At 43.1% G+C, this 20,467-nt stretch overlaps 1 protein-coding gene across 2 annotated transcripts in view; it reads left to right on the top strand.

Annotated features, from left to right (window-relative positions):
* Nucleotides 1-14,559: 14,559 nt before the first annotated feature.
* UNC5C (unc-5 netrin receptor C) overlaps nt 14,560-20,467 on the top strand; it is a 530,679-nt gene continuing 524,771 nt past the window's right edge. Inside the window, exon 1 of one of the 2 annotated variants that reach the window (XM_077277392.1) lies at nt 14,560-15,186. In XM_077277392.1, coding sequence (XP_077133507.1) covers nt 15,072-15,186 — 115 coding nt within the window. In that variant the 5' untranslated portion in view covers nt 14,560-15,071. The remainder of the gene's footprint in view (nt 15,187-20,467) is intronic. The other variant, XM_077277402.1, reaches the window with a different exon arrangement.

Below are 20,467 nucleotides of genomic sequence, written 5' to 3'. Positions count from 1 at the left end.
AATAAAAACAAGAATCGATTCTTCAGAGGTTCTATTGGCCCGGTTGTCACAGAGAAGTTGTGAATTATTGTAGGTCCTGTCCCACCGGCCAACTGACCTCCCAGGTGACTCAATTCTGTAGCCCCTTAGTGCCACTGACTATCATTGAGGTGCCATTTGACCACATATGGATCTAGTGGAACCACTGGTCAAGTCCACCAGAGGGCATCAGTATATCTTGGTGGTACTGGACTATGGTACACTTTATATGGAGGCCATACCACTACAAAAGTGCTATGCCAAGTGTATAGCCCGGGAGTTGGTCCATAGCTTTTCTAGAACAGGGTTGTCTTAGGAGATCCTAACTGACCAAGGGACCCCATTTATGTCAAAGGTGATGAGGGAGTTTGACAAAACCCTGCAAATAACACAACTCCGGAGCTCAGTTTACCATCCACAGACGGATGGCTTTTTGAAAAGATTTAATAGAACCTTGAAGGCCATGTTGAAGAAGATCATAGAGAAGGAATGCCGAGACTGGGACTGTCTACTGCTGTACCTTCTGTTCTCCATCAGAGAAGTCCCACAGGCCTCTACTAGAGTCTCCCTTTTTGAACTGTTGTATGGCTGATACCCCATAGACTCCTGGACATAGCTAATGAGACCTGGAAGGTGGAGTCTACACTCCTACACTCTACAAGAGTGTTATTGAACATGTGGCCCAGATGCAAGAAAGAATTGCCTTGGTAATGCTCATTATGAAAGAACACCTCCTCAAAGCACAAATTGGTGAGGGTGAGACACTTCAACCCAGAGAATCTGGTACTGTTGCTTATACCTATGGTGGAGAGCAAATTCCTGGCCAAGTGGCAGGGCCAATATGAAGTAGTTGAAAAGGTTGGTGGTGCTAACTATAAAGTCCATCAACCAGGAAAAAGGAAACCCTACCAGGTGTACCACGTCAACCTGATTAAGCCATTGGGAGATAAGGAGTCCATGGAAGCTCCATGTTTGGTGGCTAGGTCTGAAGGAGGTCAAGGTGGCAGAATTGCTGTCACATGCCCAAAAGCAACAGTATCGAGAGTTGCTACATCGGAAAGAGACATGTTCTCAGAACTATCAGGTTGCACTCAGATCATAGAGCATGAAGTTCTGATGAAGCTTCCTTTCCGGGTAAACTTGAAACCATATCGGATTCCCGAAACACTCAAAGAGGTGATCTCAAAAGAGTCTAAGAGTGGCTGGTCTAGTCCCAGAGTCTTAGTGCCGAAACCAGATGGCGGTTTTGCAATGACTATAGGAAGCTAAATGAGATCTCTAAGTTCAATACATACCCAATGCCCCTTGTCAATGAATTGATTGAAAGGCTAGGGCCAGCGCGGTACATTACCACCCTTGACCTCACATTGGCAAATTCCCTTGTCCCAAGACGCTAAGGAGAAGACTGGCTTTTCAATGCCAGATGAATGCTTCTAGTACACAAGGATGCCATTTGTTACAAGGAGCTCTAGCCACCTTCCAGAAAGCCATGGTCCGGTTCCTAACTCCCCACAAGAGATACACAGTGGCCTACCTGGATGACATTGTGATCTTCAGCCAGGATCTGAGCAAAGTCCAGGCAATACTTGATGCTCTATGGAAGGCAGGGTTTTTCATAAACCTGAAGAAATACTTGCCCTATGTCATAGGCAGGGGTGAATTAAAGCCCCAAATAAATAAAGTTGATGTGATCCAGAGTTGTCCACAACCTCTATCAAAGAAGCAGGTCAGAGCATTTCTAGGCATCATGGGCTTCTACAGCAGGTTTATCCCTAGCCTTGCCATGATAGCCACCCCTTTGATGACCTTCTTAAAGGGATGAAGTCAGCTATGGACAAGTGGTCTCCAGAAGCTGAGATGGCCTTCCAAGAACCAAAACTAGTCCTGTGTAAATAGCCAGTGTTGGTGCCACCAGATTTCTCTAAGGAGTTAGTGCTCCTGATGGATGCATCAGATGTCGGGCAGGGTGCTGTTCTATCACAAGAGGTGAAAGGAGAAGAGCACCCCATAATGTATTTAAGTCAGACACTGACATCCTGTGAGAAGAATTACTCCATAGAGGAGAAGGAATGTTTGGCCATCAAGTGGACTTTGTACACTCTAAGATACTACCTCTCAGGCATAAAATTAAGGCTAGTGTCAGACCATGCCTCGCTAAAGTGGATGAGGGAAAAGAAGGGGAACAATGCCTGAGTGACCAGGTCGTTCCTAGCACTGCAGGATTTTAGCTTCCATGTAGAGTATAGGCTCAGGAAACTGCATGGCAATGCAGACACTATGTCGAGAGTCCACTGTTTGATGTCAGAAGGTACCTAGCCCCCTCAGCTTTGGGCAGAGGGGGGTGTGTAAGATGGCCGCAGGACAGGTCCTTGAGGAGAGATACGTATCATCGAGGTTTGTAGCTTCAGTGATGTAAAGGTACCGTCACATTAAGCGACGCTGCAGCGATAGCGACAACGATGCCGATCGCTGCAGCGTCGCTGTTTGATCGCTGGAGAGCTGTCACACAGACCGCTCTCCAGCGACCAACGATGCCGAGGTCCCCGGGTAACCAGGGTAAACATCGGGTTGCTAAGCGCAGGGCCGCGCTTAGTAACCCGATGTTTACCCTGGTTACCAGCGTAAAAGTAAAAAAAACAAACAGTACATGCTCACCTGCGCGTCTCCCAGCGTCTGCTTCCTGACACTGACTGAGCTCCGGCCCTAACAGCACAGCGGTGACGTCACCGCTGTGCTTTCACTTTCACTTTAGGGCCGGATCTCAGTCAGAGCAGGAAGCAGACGCTGGGAGACACGCAGGTGAGCATGTACTGTTTGTTTTTTTTACTTTTACGCTGGTAACCAGGGTAAACATCGGGTTACTAAGCGCGGCCCTGCGCTTAGTAACCCGATGTTTACCCTGGTTACCAGTGTAAAACATCGCTGGTATCGTTGCTTTTGGTGTCAAACACAACGATACACGGCGATCGGACGACCAAATAAAGTTCTGGACTTTATTCAGCGACCAGCGACATCACAGCAGGATCCTGATCGCTGCTGCGTGTCAAACTAAACGATATCGCTAGCGAGGACGCTGCAACGTCACGGATCGCTAGCGATATCGTTTAGTGTGACGGTACCTTAAGCTCGGGAAAGCATTTTCCTGCATATATAGTGTTTAGTGAATTAATAGGGCTTATCAGGGCCAGTTTTACGAGCATTCAAAGATATGGGTGAGACTAATTAACTGCTCACAAATCCTCACACCAGGGATGTGATTTGGCAGATAAAATGGAGACTAAAGGCCCCGTCACACATAGCGAGATCGCTAGCGAGATCGCTGCTGAGTCACAAGTTTTGTGACGCAACAGCGACCTCAGTAGCGATCTCGCTATGTGTGACACGTACCAGCGACCAGGCCCCTGCTGCGAGATCGCTGGTCGTGTCGGAATGGCCTGGACCTTTTTTTGGTCGTTGAGGTCCCGCTGACATCGCTGAATCGGTGTGTGTGACACCGATCCAGCGATGTCTTCACTGGTAACCAGGGTAAACATCGGGTTACTAAGCGCAGGGCCGCGCTTAGTAACCCGATGTTTACCCTGGTTACCAGCGTAAATGTAAAAAAAAAAAACAGTACATACTCACCATCTGATGTCCGTCAGGTCCCTTGCCGTCTGCTTCCTGCTCTGACTGAGTGCCGCCGTACAGTGAGAGCAGAGCGCAGCGGTGACGTCACTGCTGTGCTGTGCTCTCACTGTACGGCGGCACTCAGTCAGAGCAGGAAGCAGACGGCAAGGGACCTGACGGACATCAGATGGTGAGTATGTACTGTTTGTTTTTTTGGGTAACCAGGGTAAACATCGGGTTACTAAGCGCGGCCCTGCGCTTAGTAACCCGATGTTTACCCTGGTTACCCGGGTGCTGCAGGGGGACTTCGGCATCGTTGAAGACAGTTTCAACGATGCCGAAGTCGTTCCCCTGATCGTTGGTCGCTGGAGAGAGCTGTCTGTGTGACAGCTCCCCAGCGACCACACAGTGTCTTACCAACGATCACGGCCAGGTCGTATCGCTGGTCGTGATCGTTGGTAACTCGCTATGTGTGACGGGGCCTTAAAGGTACCTTCACACTGAACGATATCGCTAGCGATCTGTGACGTTGCAGCGTCCTGGCTAGCGATATCGTTGAGTTTGACACGTAGCAGCGATCAGGATCCTGCTGTGCCATCGTTGGTCGGAGCAGAAAGTCCAGAACTTTATTTCGTCGCTGGACTCCCGCAGACATCGCTGAATCGGTGTCTGTGACGCCGATTCAGCGATGTCTTCACTGGTAACCAGGGTAAACATCGGGTTACTAAGCGCAGGGCCGCGCTTAGTAACCCGATGTTTACCCTGGTTACCAGTGTAAATGTAAAAAAAAACAAACACTACATACTTACATTCTGGTTTCTGTCCCCTGGCGCTGTGCTTTCCTGCACTGTCAGCGCCGGCCAACCGTAAAGCAGATTACAGCGGTGACGTCACCGCTGTGCTTTCCGGCCGGCGCTCATAGTCAGTGCAGGAAAGCACAGCGCCGGGGGACAGACACCGGAATGTAAGTATGTAGTGTTTTTGTTTTTTTTTTACATTAGCACTGGTAACCAGGGTAAACATCGGGTTACTAAGCGCGGCCCTGCCCTTAGTAACCTGATGTTTACCCTTGTTACCCGGGGACCGGCATCGTTGGTCGCTGGAGAGCTGTCTGTGTGACAGCTCTCCAGAGACCACAGAACGACGAAACAGCGACGCTGCAGCGATCAGCATCGTTGTCTAGATCGCTGCAGCATCGCTAAATGTGACGGCACCTTAAGTGTCTCATGCAGTGTCTGTGACTGGAGGTGTGGAGGCTTCCAGTGTGTTTGGTGAAGGACACGGACCTGAGTGGACGAAACCGCACTACTAAATGGACTATTTACCTTTCTGTTTTTTTCACTTTGTACTGGAAAATGCTGTCTTTTGTCTTTTATTTATCTGTCAGTCTATTTGTCATATCTTTCATATCTATCTCTTAAAAAAGACAGCACCATTTCCCCCAAGGACACAGAACTTTAACATCATTCCAGCCAAAAAGCCCCAACATAATGCTAAAAAACATTTCTATAGTGTCCCCTACACTACAGATTGGACAAGTAAATATTGTAAAAGTACATGACAGCAGAACTGCTGAGAAATTGCCTATGTATTTCTAAATCTAGATACTAATTTACTGATTATTGTTTAGTTACAGATTTTATATATTAAATTCCATATATTTTATTATTAAATTGATATATATAGAAATAAACATGATATTCATGACCTGCTTTTTAATACAGTAATCCAAAAAACATAAAGGGCAGCAATTAAGAAACAGCTATCAGTATTCAAACATTCACCTAGGGCAACAAGCAGAATGTAATTGAGACGTTGACCCCCTTCATGTATAAGAGTGAGTCCACCCCATTGAAGTCTATTTCTCGTACTTGAAGAATGGCTATAATTATAACGGTGTCCCTTTTGACTTGTGGGTTGATGGAGCTGTCTACTAACAGCATTGTAGCCTAGTAAGACATGTTCAGCTTCCTCTGGGATTCCACATGAAATATTCTCTATGATAAAGGTTGACCAAAACAAGGTGATACAGAGTTTGCCCCCATGTTCTTCCAGACCACACAATGAATACATAGGAAAACTCGGTTATGTTAATAGTCCTATATTAATCATCAGCAGGATCTATCTAATTTCAATATCACCTTTCTGTCATCAATAATTTGTTCCATCAATATTTTTCCAACTTTCATTCGTAATTTAACTTTCGATAAAAGCAGCATTTGTAATTCAGTACATGTCCTACGTAATATTCTTTCTGCATAATCAATGTCATCAAATATTATTAAAAGACAAGTGACTTCAGCTATGATAACAAATAATCATTTTATTCTTATAGCGGCAAAATGTTCCTCAAAACTTTTCCAATTGATAAGGCACATGTATAAACAATATCAGACATTACAGTAAGGGTGCCGTCACACTAGCAGTATTTGGTCAGTATTTTACATCAGTATTTGTAAGCCAAAACCAGGAATGGAACAATTAGAGGAAAATTATAATAAAAACATATGCATCACTTCTGCATTTATCACCCACTCCTGGTTTTGGCTTACAAATACTGATGTAAAATACTGACCAAATGCTGCTAATGTGACGGCACCCTAATACATAACTTCTTAACCTTGTCAATCATCGTGTGCTGGGATAACACTCACAGCGATGTGACTGACCTCGCAGAGGAGGAGACGAGGGACTCCAAATACCTTTTAGGGGTAAATCCTGCTGTTATGTTCCCTAGAAAGCTAAAATGCTCATGGGCGGACATACAGCCTGGTCAATCGGTGCGGCTGCACCTGGGCCCAGAGGCTCCAGGGGGACCCTGCAGGGTGGCTAATAATGAGGGCAATCTGGTCAGTTTATCCAGCCCAAAGTCTCCGGGGGCACCCTGACCAGATTGCCCTCATGTTCGGCGGCCAGGAACAATCCCTGCAGCTCCGCTGCCTACAAGAGAAAATGGCAGCGGAGCAGGGCCACAGGGATCCATCCTGCTTCCTGCCTGCACTTCCTGTCTTACACAGCAGTGGCTGAATGACATCATCATTCAGCACCACAGCTGTGGGAGACAGGAAGCTGCTGGCGATGGTGCGGCTTCAGGATACAGTGCGCAGAGGTGAGGTGTGTGTGTGTGTGTGTATGTGTATGCAGAAAGGTGAATGGTTCTGTGTGTGTCTGTGTGTGTAGGTGGAGGAGAGGGCAATGATGGGGGTGATGGGGCAAAAGGCAATGAATGGGTTGACAGAGAGGGCAATGATGGGGTGATGGGGCAGAAGGCAATGATTGGGTTGACAGAGAGGGCAATGATAGGGGTGGTGGGGAAGAAAGCAATGATGAGGTGGTGAAAAGGGCAATAATGGGGTTGGTGGGGGCGGAGGAAATGATGGAGGTGGTGAATGGGCAATAATGGGGATGGTGGGGAGGAAGAAATAATGGAGGCAGTGTAATGGGCAATGCTGGGGGAGGTGTGGGAAAAGACAATGATGGTAGTAGTGAAAAGGGCAATGATGGGGATGGTGGGAGAGGAGGAAATGATTGGAGGTCGTGGAATAGGTAATGATGGGGTTGGTGGGGGAGAAGACAATGATGATGGCAGTGGAAAGTACAATGATGGGGTGGTGTGGAGGAGGTAATGATGGAGGTGGTGGAATGGCTAATGATAATGATGGAGGTGGTGGGGAAAAGACAATGATGGTAGTGGTGGAAAGTACAATGATGGGGTGGTGGGGGATGGGGAAATGATGGAGATTGTGGAAGGGATAATGATTGGGATGGTAGGGGAGAAGACAATGATGATGGCGGTGAAAAGAACAATGATGGGGTGGTTGGGGAGAAGGAAATGATGGAGGTGGTGAAATCGGTAATGATGTAGTGGTGGGGGAGAAAGCAATGATGGTGGCAGTGGAAAGGACAATGATGGGGTGGTAGATAGAACGCAATGATAGAGGTGGTGAAGAGGGAAATCATGGGGGTGGGGGAGAGGGCAATAATGGGATGCGGGGGTAGGAGGACAATGAGCGGTGTGGGGGATTGGGATGGGAGGAAGGGGGATTTATAATGCATTTATGACTGGGGGGTTGAGGAAGATGTTGTTATCGATTATTATGTCTAACACAGTCCTTTAGTATAAAGTGAAGTGTACTCACTTATTATGTATAGCACAGTCCCTCAGTATAAAGTGTACTCACTTATGTATAGCACAGTCCCTTAGTGTATAGTGTACTCACTTATTATGTAATACACCATCCTTAGTTACATAGTTTCCTCTTTTGTTATATATAACACTGTCCCTTATTGCATATCATCCTCTCTAGTTATATATGATGCCCTCCCTTATTATATATCTTCCTCTGCTGTTATGTACAGTGCTGTCTCTTCCATAGTATATTCTTATTTTTGTTATTCACACAGCCCTCTTTTATTACATAGCACCTCTCTTGTTAGATATAAAATGACTACTGATGGAGGAGCCAGTGACCAGACTACCAGTCCATCAGCTCCTCCTTTAGAAAAGAATCTTTCCCATGCTTCATCAGCCATCATTGCAATATACAGGACGTTATGTTATAAAAAACAGGGCTCTATAAAATCCAATATGTAAGGATGGTGCTGTAGATAACGAGAGGGCACTGTATAATAAGGGATGCAATATACATAATAAAGGAGGCTATGTAATATATACATGTACAGTGCCTTGTGAAAGTATTCAGCCCCCTGGAACTTTTCAGCCTTTTCCCACATATCATGCTTCAAACATAAAGATACCAAATTTTTGGTGAAGAATCAACAACACAATTGTGAAGTTGTACAAAATTTATTGGTTATTTTAAATTTTTATGGAAATTCGAAAAGTGGGGCGTGCAATATTATTCGGTCTCTTTAACTTAATACTTTGTTGCACCACCTTTTGATGCGATTACAGCTGCAAGTCGCTTGGGGTATGTCTCTATCAGTTTTGTACATCGAGAGACTGAAATTCTTGCCCATTCTTCCTTGGCAAACAGCTTGAGCTCACTGAGGTTTTATGGAGATCATTTGTGAACAGCAGTTTTCAGCTCTTTCCAGAGATTATCGATTGTATTGAGGTCTGGACTTTGACTTGGCTATTCTAACACCTGGATACATTTATTTGTGAACCATTTCATTGTAGATTTTGCTTTATGTTTGGGATCATTGTCTTGCTGGAAGACAAATCTCCGTCCAAGTCTCAGGTCTTTTGCAGACTCCAACAGGTTTTCTTCAAGAATGGTCCTGTATTTGGCTCCATCCATCTTCCCATCAATTTTAACCATCTTCCCTGTCCCTGGTGAAGAAAAGCAGGCCTAAACCATGATGTTGCCACCACCATGTTTGACAGTGGGTATGGTGTGTTCAGGGTGATGAGCTGTGTTGCTTTTACGCCAAACATATCGTTTGGCATTGTTGCCAAAAAGTTCAATTTTGGTTTCATATGACCAGAGCACCTTCTTCCACATGTTTGGTGTATCTCCCAGGTGGCTTGATGCAAACTTTAAACAAAACTTTTTATTAATATCTTTGACAAATGGCTTTCTTCTTGCTACTCTTCCATAAAGGCCAGATTTGTGCAGTGTACGACTGATTGTTGTCCTATGGACAGACTGTCCCACCTCAGCTGTAGATCTCTGCAGTTCATCCAGAGTGATCATGGGCCTCTTGGCTGCATCAGTCTTCTCCTTGTTTGAATTGAAAGTTTAGAGGTATGGCCGGGCCTTGGTAGATTTACAGTGGTATGATACTCCTTACATTTCAATATGATCACTTGCACAGTGCTCCTTGGGATGTTTAAAGTTTTGGAAATCATTTTGTATATAAATCCAACTTTAGACTTCTCCACAACAGTATCACGGACCTGCCTCTTGTGTTCCTTGGTCTTCATGATGCTCTCTGTGCTTCAAACAGAACCCTGAGACTATCACAGAGCGGGTGCATTTATACGGAGACTTGATTACACACAGATGGATTATATTTATCATCATTAGGCATTTAGGACAACATTGGATCATTCAGAGATCCACAATGAACTTCTGGAGTGAATTTGCTGCACTGAAAGTAAAGGGGCCGAATAATATTGCATGCCACACTTTTTCGTTTTTGAATTTCCACAAAAATGTTAAATAACCAAAAAATTTTGTTCAACTTCACAATTGTGTTCCACTTGTTGTTGATTTTTCACCAAAAATTTACATTTGGTATCTTTATGCTTGAAGCATGATATGTAGGAAAAGGTTGAAAAGTTCCAGGGGGGCCGAATACTTTCGCAAGGCACTGTATGTGTGTATGGCTAAATACATAATAAAGGAGTAAAGGAGACTATGTAATATATACAATGGGGCAAAAAAGTATTTAGTCAGTCAGCAATAGTGCAAGTTCCACCACTTAAAAAGATGAGAGGCGTCTGTAATTTACATCATAGGTAGACCTCAACTATGGGAGACAAACTGAGCAAAAAAAATCCAGAAAATCACATTGTCTGTTTTTTTATCATTTTATTTGCATTTTATGGTGGAAAATAAGTATTTGGTCAGAAACAAAATTTAATCTCAATACTTTGCAATCTATCCTTTGTTGGCAATGACAGAGGTCAAACGTTTTCTGTAAGCCTTCACAAGGTTGCCACACACTGTTGTTGGTATGTTGGCCCATTCCTCCATGCAGATCTCCTCTAGAGCAGTGATGTTTTTGGCTTTTCGCTTGGCAACACGGACTTTCAACTCCCTCCAAAGGTTTTCTATAGGGTTGAGATCTGGAGACTGGCTAGGCCACTTCAGGACCTTGAAATGCTTCTTACGAAGCCACTCCTTCGTTGCCCTGGCGGTGTGCTTTGGATCATTGTCATGTTGAAAGACCCAGCCATGTTTCAACTTCAATGCCCTTGCTGATGGAAGGAGGTTTGCACTCAAAATCTCACGAAACATGGCCCCATTCATTCTTTCATGTACCCGGATCAGTCATCCTGGCCCCTTTGCAGAGAAACAGCCCCAAAGCATGATGTTTCCACCACCATGCTTTACAGTAGGTATGGTGTTTGATGGATGCAGCTCAGTATTCTTTTTCCTCCAAACACGACAAGTTGTGTTTCTACCAAACAGTTCCAGTTTGGTTTCATCAGACCATAGGACATTCTCCCAAAACTCCTCTGGATCATCCAAATGCTCTCTAGCAAACTTCAGACGGGCCCGGACATGTACTGGCTTAAGCAGTGGGACATGTCTGGCACTGCAGGATCTGAGTCCATGGTGGCGTAGTGTGTTACTTATGGTAGGCCTTGTTACATTGGTCCCAGCTCTCTGCAGTTCATTCACTAGGTCCCCCCGCGTGGTTCTGGGATTTTTGCTCACCGTTCTTGTGATCATTCTGACCCCACGGGGTGGGATTTTGCGTGGAGCCCCAGATCGAGGGAGATTATCAGTGGTCTTGTATGTCTTCCATTTTCTAATTATTGCTCCCACTGTTGATTTCTTCACTCCAAGCTGGTTGGCTATTGCAAATTTAGTCTTCCCAGCCTGGTGCAGGGCTACAATTTTGTTTCTGGTGTCCTTTGACAGCTCTTTGGTCTTCACCATAGTGGAGTTTGGAGTCAGACTGTTTGAGGGTGTGCACAGGTGTCTTTTTATACTGATAACAAGTTTAAACAGGTGCCATTAGTACAGGTAATGAGTGGAGGAAAGAGGAGACTCTTAAAGAAGAAGTTACAGGTCTGTGAGAGCCAGAAATCTTGATTGTTTGTTTCTGACCAAATACTTATTTCCCACCATAAAATGCAAATAAAATGATAAAAAAACAGACAATGTGATTTTCTGGATTTTTTTTTCTCAGTTTGTCTCCCATAGTTGAGGTCTACCTATGATGTAAATTACAGACGCCTCTCATCTTTTTAAGTGGTGGAACTTGCACTATTGCTGACTGACTAAATACTTTTTTGCCCCACTGTACATGTATGTGTATGACTATATATATATGTATATATATATATATATATATATATATATATATATATATATATATGTAGCTTTGTCACCTTAAAAGGAGACACATTTCCTGCACAGGGGCCCCAAGCTGTCTGTGTCCGCCCCGGCAAATACTGATCTATGTCTAAAGGGTTATTCTCAAAACAGCATGTAATTCCCTGTCCATAATGGATGCTGAGAGCTAGGTGTCTAACCTTCAGCGATCTTAAAGGTACCGTTACACTAAACAACTTACCAACGATCACGACCAGCGATACGACCTGGCCGTGATCGTTGGTAAGTCGTTGTGTGGTCGCTGGGGAACTGTCACACAGACAGCTCTATCCAGCGACCAACGATCAGGGGAAGGACTTCGGCATCGTTGAAACTGTCTTCAACGATGCCGAAGTCCCCCTGCAGCACCCGGGTAACCAGGGTAAACATCAGGTTACTAAGTGCAGGGCTGCGCTTAGTAACCCGATATTTACCCTGGTTACCATTGTAAAAGTTAAAAAAAAACAAAAACACTACATACTCACATTCTGATGTCTGTCACGTCCCCCGCCAGCGTCCACAGGGTTAAAACTGCTTTCGGCAGGAGCGCTTGCTAATGCTGCGCTGCTTCCGAGAGCTTCCCTGCACTGAATGTGTCAGCGGCGCGCCGGCAGTAACAGCGGTGACGTCACCACTGTGCTCTGCTTTACGGCCGGCGCTGACACAGTCAGTGCAGGAAGCTCTCGGCAGTAGCGCAGCATTAGCAAGCGCTCCTGCCGAAAGCAGTTTTAACCCTGTGGACGCCGTGGGACGTGACAGACATCAGAATGTGAGTATGTAGTGGTTTTTTTTTTACTTTTACAATGGTAACCAGGGTAAATATCGGGTTACTAAGCGCGGCCCTGCGCTTAGTAACCCGATGTTCACCTTGGTTACAAGTGAACACATCGCTGGATCGGCGTCACACACGCCGATCCAGCGATGACAGCGGGTGATCAGCGACAAAATTAAGTTCTGGACTTCTAGCTCCGACCAGCGATATCACAGCAGGATCCAGATCGCTGCTGCGTGTCAAACACAACGAGATCGCTATCCAGGACGCTGCAGCGTCTCGTTGGAAAGTTGCCGAGTGTGACGGTACCTTAAGAATGGAGCTCTACATAGGCCCATCTTACATGGAACGCAGGTGTGAATCACCTTCACTTACTATGGGACAACTGGAAAGAGCTGAGTACTGTATTTAGCTGTCTCGGGCAGCCCCACAGATGATGACTAGGGAGAAGGTTAAGTATGGCACTCATAGTCAGATGAAAGACTATGCATGGAATACATGAGTGGCTCAAGTCCACTTAGGCTTGTTTCACATTTGCATTGGGTAGAGCTGCAGAGGGCTGCGTACTTCTTCTGTTAAGCCCCGCCCACTGCCGCACCTCTTCCATTCAGCTCCACCTACATTTGCATGCGTCCTGCGTACCTATCTTTAACATTGGGTACGCAGGCCATGCGGATGTATGTGGATGCCTCTGAATGCGTCGTTTTGATGCTGTGCCGAACTGCATCGAACGCAACATGTCAAATTTTGTTGTGGTCGGCGCAGCGTCAAAACGATGCATGCGGATGCATCTGCATATATCCGCATGGCCTGCACACCCAATGTTAAAAATAGGTATGCAGGACGCATGCAGACGTAGGCAATCTCCTAGAGCTGCTGCTGTGCAGGCGCAGTGGGCCCATTTTCAAAATTACCTTTTTTACCTCGCTCAAGTAAATCTGCAAAAAGGAATAAGTGCAAAGTACACATGCGATTATGCTGCAGGGCAGGGGCCACGGTAGGTACATGCCTGCCGAAGTATTTTTTTTTCTTCAGTATGTTAGGTATTCATTATGGAAACTAGGGGGCAGGTCAGTGAGGGATCAGTGACCTGTCAGCAGTCTGTATTATGATTATATAATCAGAGCACCACATACCCTGCCTTAGGAGACAAGCATAACATTAACAAAAAACTAAAAATATAGATTAAGAAACAACCACAAGACGGATTTCATTAACCGAGATATCATTTTATTCAGTATAACGGCGCTGACCTGACACTACTCAGCACAATCCTGCTGACAGGTTCCCTTTAAGTCTTGAATAGAGGCCGGATGAACAGATACTGGTGTTGCCACTAGAGCGCCAGGGCTTTGGTCAAAATTTCACAGGGAAATATTAAACTAAATCACAATTTGGAGTTGATTTGCGGCTATGATTTTCCTGTGTAAACTTCTCTTAGTTCTGCTGTTTAGATTTGACCTTCTTTAATTATACATGGTCAGACATACAGTCATAGTCTTTCTTGACTTTTGTAAGCAAAAAAAACCCCTCCTGTGATGGCATTTGTACATGTATGATGCCAAAACAATTCTGAATAAAATAGTTCTAGAAAATTCATCAGATTTGGTTAGAAATCAGCTCTTTGATCATCGTGGTGTAACTGCTATCTGGCAATGTGACCGCTGGCACTAACCCACTGCGGGACACATTGAATATACTGCACATGGTTTTTGGTACATGATCCAGCAAAATCATTTGCTGGGTTAAAATTAGTCATTATGTTTAGGAAACACAAGATCCATAGAAACAATTATATCCGGAGGAAAACTATAAGAAATGTTGTAGCCAAAGTTATCATCCCTGTGGCCGCCTTATCCTTTACTCTAGGTGATTGAATATATGATGCACTAAAAAGAAAGAAGAAGCAGCAGAAGAAATAGAATAAAACAGGGAAGCGTGTTTTACAATAAATCTGAATGCTGCCTATGTATCAGTGTGTAACCCCTTCCCCACCGAGTGGTATCAGCGGAGGGGATTTTAATTAAGCGCAGGAGTAAGAGACCAATGTGTGTTTGTTGCCAGTGCTTAGACTGAGTGCTGATTCCAGATCCAGGGATCCATGTCTGCTCTTCCAGCCAGGGAGGTAGGGCTGAGAGAAGAGGGAGCAGGGTAGCAGGAGCTGACTTTCTCACAGTCTCCTTGTAACAGAGAACAGAGGCAGACACACATTTTCTCTGCCATCCACATGCGTGTGCTCTCACACAGCTCCAGTGTACTACTCATGCTTCACCTCATGCTCCTCTACCTGCGCTCACTCACTCTATGGGCTTTTAGGATCCTAACCGGCTGCTCTGTACAACATCACATAGATGCGTATGTGAGATTTTAAAGCATTTCTACAGTGATTTTTTTTTCCCCATCCTGTTCTCATTTCCACCGAAAGGATTTCTTTTACTTTCTGACACATTGTCTCCTATCAATAAGGGATTAATGAAGCTGCAGAATAAGTCAGCGGTGGCTGCTGCTATGATCATTTGGGCATGAGATCTTTGTGACTTAAAAAAAGGAAATAAATGTACTTGAAATTGTCTGCGTAACTATTGGCAGCCTCTCCCAGCGTTGAAGAAAGTGGAGTTTGCCCAGCTATAGTGAGCCAGCTTGTTGTGCCTTCCAATACCATGAGGAAGGGTCTGGAAACTGCCAGCTGCGGTCTAAGGCTTGGATACATCCTGCAGATGTGTTTCCTACCTGCCCTGGCCATACTGACTGCCAGCAGCACCTTCGCAGCTCAAGGTAAGAACTTATCCCTGGGCAGGTAGAGCAAGAGGGCAGAGGATAAGCCTGTGGAGCTCCGTCCGCAGGTCCCTACTGCATGTGACATGGTCAATATGTTTCTATGTGTTCCTATGTATGTGTGATGGATGGACAATCCTAGCATGAGTGTGAGTTCCAGACATACAGTAATTCTTGACTTGTGTGTCTGAGCTATTGATGGCGGAATCAATCTGTCACATCCAAGATTTGCAGTGAATCAGTTTGCTTTGCATCTCAAGTCAACAGAGAAGGGGAGATTTTAGACATTATTGTTGGTTTTTAGAAGATTATGGTGGCAAAACAGAGGATTGGATTGGGAATGAGTGGAGAAGGCGATCTTGAGATCACCTCGTCCATCGTCAGTCTGTAGTGATGTGATGAAGACTCGGTGAAGCATTACAGGTTCTTTCCTCTCACTTTTAGCATTTCTAGGCTGAGCACTGAGCGGTGTACAGGAACTCGTTACTGGAATGAGACAAGTGGGGCATTCAGTTCATGATGTGCCAGAGTGGAGGGCAGAGCTCTCCTCTCTAACTAGTCCCCTGAACAACGTAGGGTGGTTCCACACCGGGTGCCAGCCTGTCTGCTCAGTAGAGATTGGGCCAGGTATTACTGAGACTAATTAGTGATGCTAGCTCTGCTGTGAAATATGCTTCATAGCAAATCATTCAGGACATCATTACCTTCACATTGCAGTTCATAGGCTGTGATTGTTTTAATAGATGACAGTGCACTGGTTTCTCTGTGCTACTGAATCACACTGGTTAACACTTGCAGACTAGGTGAAAACATTGCAAAAATATAAGCAGTGTGCATGCATGTGATATAAAGATACTTCGTGGATATGTATTATATATACTGTACATTATGATTAGATATATATGTTATATATGGATGTGTGTGTATATGATTATATGTGTGTATATATATATATATATTTATATATATATATATCTGTGTGTGTGTGTTTTATGCTAATATATAGTGAAGATACTCATTGGTTGGATATATCAGTATATATATATATATATATATATATATATATATATATATATATATATATATGTATATTGCGTGAAGCTACTTATTCACATGTGACTGTATCTATATGTTGGCGTTATATAAGCAAACATCGTAAATAAAAAGAAAATAAGTAGAATGTTCATTTCATAAATGTAGCTAGTAAGATAAGTATTTGTAAAATTACCTCTAAAAATTACTCACTTACCTGTTGTACTGTATATCTAATATGAAGCTCTCATCCTTTATAGCTCTGTGTTTTCACACATATGCAGGTATATCTATATATCTTCCATAAATAGCTTATAGTTAATTAAAGTAGACATACTTGAAAAATGCATGGTATTAAGAACATTTGCATCTTCTTGCCTTTACACACTATATTGTAGCACCATATACAGGCCAATGGACAAAGAGCACTTCTAAGTTTCATTAAAGTAATGTCTGAGTTTGGCTAATACAGAAGAAGTCAGATTGTATTAACCAGCAGTGGGGTGGAACAATTTTACCAACAGTGTATATTCTAGCAATGATGTTTTCCTAATCACAAATTAGAGTGTTGGTGATGGAAGTGAGAAGTGAGATAATAGAGACAGTTTGCTGAAAATTAAGGGAGAATCAGTGCTGGGAGATTTCCAAATAGGTTTCCTCCTTAGATAAAATTCTTCAGAGAAACCAGGATGGGCTGGTGGGAAACAAGATCAATAAAGACAATCAGCCAAGAGATAAAGGGATTACTACCTTGAGAAGAGAATGAGAGGAGAGAACCAAGGCACATGTTTCCGTTACGCTTAGGCATGTGGATTTAAATTGATAGCTGTTTATCAAGTGCGTTTGATATCCACCCAAAACCCCCCATGGATGTGATGATAGTTCTCATGGATTCTATCTGCAGAGTCCAGGGGAGCAGAAATTACATCCTCTATTTTCTAACCCGGGGACTCCTTGAAAGGTATTAACTATCAGCTTGGCTTTCTAAATTGTTGGAAAACCTAGGGCTTTCCTCTGACATAGAGACTATTAGGTAACTCCTTCTCGCAGTTTGTACACTATAACCAAGGGTGCCAGTGGAAGCGACGTATAAAGTTTATGACCCAGTTTCTGTTTGGAAAAAAAAAATCACATAACTAAATAAAATCTATATTTGCAAATTTTAAGGCTGAATAATCTCAACTGGTACAAGAAGAGAAAACATAGCGTACTATATATACTATTGTATATCTATAATAGTAGAAATAACAAAAAGTCAGCAAGGACAAGGTCTTTTCGGGTAATATTCCATTATTTGTCTGTTTTTTTCATTAATCTAAAAAAATATACACATTTTATGGAAAGGAATGGAGGAATCTATGACAAGCATTCAGTAAGAAAGACCTTGATCCAAGAGGCATAGAATCTAAAATTAAAAGGTTTACGAAGCAGAAAGCGGTGGTGAAAAGAGATCCTTGAACATAGCCTTGTGGATCTGAAGTGTTGGCACTAGCTTAGTGTATTATAGATCTTCTTCTTCTTTCTATTTGCCTGTTTTTTAAAGATACAGTATGGACAGCCTAGTGTCCCCTGGGAAGCTGGCTATGCAAGGCATAGAACATTTAGTCAAAAGAAGCTTCTGTCAAGACAGTAACTGTATATTCTCAAGAAGGTGGGATCTATAACCTCGTTTTTTCACAAGTCTTCATCTGTAGACATGATGTCAGAAAGGTCAGGGAGACACATATCAGAGCATCTTCTCCAGACATTACAAAGACTTAAGACAAAGTGCAGATTAGAAAGCTGCTTATACCTTAATGCAAGTATTCTGTTAAACTTTTTAATTTCGGCATTGATCTTCATGGGTAGTGCTTTGATAAGAAAAGTAGAGTAGTTAGTCTTATATACAGTATTATTACCATTGGACTCTTCTGACCATATATGACCACTTTGTTTTGGGTTGAGACTAAGCCGACATGGTCTAAACCAATTATGGTCCAGCTACTCTAGCATTGTCTTCCATTGTGCCAGAATAGTCAACTACATTGTACAGAAATGTAGGAAAAGTGCATTAAATATAAAAAAGCCATGGAAAGTATAAAGCAGACGAGTTCTCTCTGCACATTCTTTATTGGCTTCATTTGAGCGCATTACTGGGCACTTAAGGAAAAATATATTGCATCTGTTGATAAACTCCTTCAGTGAAGGGACTAGAAGCAAGTTGTTCCAGTGAGTGGGAGTATGGTGCAGAAATAATGAAGATGAGCAGATTTGTTAATGCCTGTGAGAAAGCTGTTTCATGCTTCCTGGAAAAATGCTTTATTTTTATTTTTAATCAGCTGAACAAAGCAGTCTAGTCTTTTTAGATCCTTTGAGAGAATGTGACAAAACAGAGGAAATGGTATTAATGGACTTGTAGATACGGGAAGACACCCATTTACAGTATCCTAAAAAATAAATAAGAAATAAATACGTGTTGGACCATGAGTAGTTCATGATCATAAATGACATATATCCTACATCTTTACAACACAGAAATATTTGGCAAGTATTTATTATTATTATTATTATTATTATTATTATTATTATTAAAGCGCCATTTATTCCATGACGCTTTACATGTGAATCATTCTTTTACTATCATTATTATTATTCATGTATATCATGGTATTTTGATAGACAGCATGGTGACACAGTAGGCATCAAGGATTCAATTCTAACGAAGGACTATATTAATATGGAGACTGTATATTCTCTCCGTGTTTGTATGCATTACCTCCAGTAATTAAATGTCCTCCCATCCTATATCCATCTCTGGTATGGGATAGGAAATATTTATTGTCAGCCCCATTAGGTACACAGACGCTCATGTGAGTGACAACCATGTTTATGTAGCATTGTGGAACATAGTGGTGCTATGTAAGAATCAGAAAAAAAATCACATTTATGACATTGGTTATACTTCTGACGCCCATTCATATGAGGTTCCATGTTGGCACAGAGTTCATATCAATCCTTCACAAACTTTGCCTATGTTTAGAAACCTCCAAATGTTCTTAGTAGCATCTTCTTTACCCATTGTGTCTTACATGTATGGCTATCTAAGCATCTCGTTGATCTATTGGGACAGAAGAACAAAGGCTAGCCTAGCCTAAACTTGATAACTTCATTTTCTGCTGTCATATGTGGGTTGAGGTTTTATCTATGGATCCCCAGCCATGCTCCCATTATTAGCACCATTTCAGTTCAAAGTCCTAGCACATTAGAGCGATTTTATGAAGCCCGAGATTCGGGAGGGGTCACTTGGTGGGTACAACTATGTTGTCAAGCAGACAGACATGTAAGGACAACAGACACAAATTCTTGACCAGGGACAGGTGAGTGGTCTGTGCTTGCGAGGGAGCCAAGTTGAAAGCTTAATATGCTTGAAATGGGTGAGTGAGCATTGCCTTGGATATTACCCTTGTGGTTTCATCGTTCTGGATACAGATAAGAAATGTTTTTCCTGATTGACATGGAGGCAGGCAAGCTTTTCACAGCCGCGATCAGACATGCTTTGCTTTCATTTGTGTTTGATAGACACAAGCAGTATAAGCTAAAGTATTATCTGGATGTAGATTAAAAGACAAAGCTAAAGGAGATGACACTTCATAGACATAACTTCAGTGGCGGCGTCAGACATTTGCATAGTAATATAAGCAGGTGGTTAGGTAGATTTCATCTTCAGGTATAAAACCCCTTAAGCAGATTTGCCTATTATACTGTATATAATATATGTGGCATTTTTTCATTGTTTTATTCAGACTATTATGAAACAATGGAGGGTAAAACAATTCCTTTTTTTACAGATACAGTCTGGAGGCTTGATGTAGAATCTCATGCATTACACATTATAAAGCAAGTCATAAACAATGGACTTCTGTGAACAATATAAACAATGAATACATTTTCTTGCAGTCATGAAATGTCAGTAGAAAGCACACATGTATGTGTCACTTGTCATGTTTTAATGTGCATTTATTGGTTGATTAATTACAAAGTAGCTACATGTAGGTGGTTCTAGAGAGTTTCCCTAGTCTGAAGAAGAGCTAGTTTGCATAATTTGCCTCTAAGGCTTCTTTCACACTTCAGTTGTTTGGCGTCAGTCACTTCCGACATAGTGACGGATCGGCGGATCCGTCACAATTGTTGAGAAAACGGTTCCAACGGATCCGTTTTTTTGACGGATCCGTTACTTGGGGGTTGTCTGGGAAAAGTATCTACTTTTTGG

The sequence above is a fragment of the Ranitomeya variabilis genome, chromosome 1 (genome assembly GCF_051348905.1).
Source record: "Ranitomeya variabilis isolate aRanVar5 chromosome 1, aRanVar5.hap1, whole genome shotgun sequence".
In the NCBI taxonomy this organism is placed as follows: domain Eukaryota; kingdom Metazoa; phylum Chordata; class Amphibia; order Anura; family Dendrobatidae; genus Ranitomeya; species Ranitomeya variabilis.
Note: the sequence above shows the minus strand (reverse complement) of the source record. Positions and strands in the feature narration are given on the sequence as shown.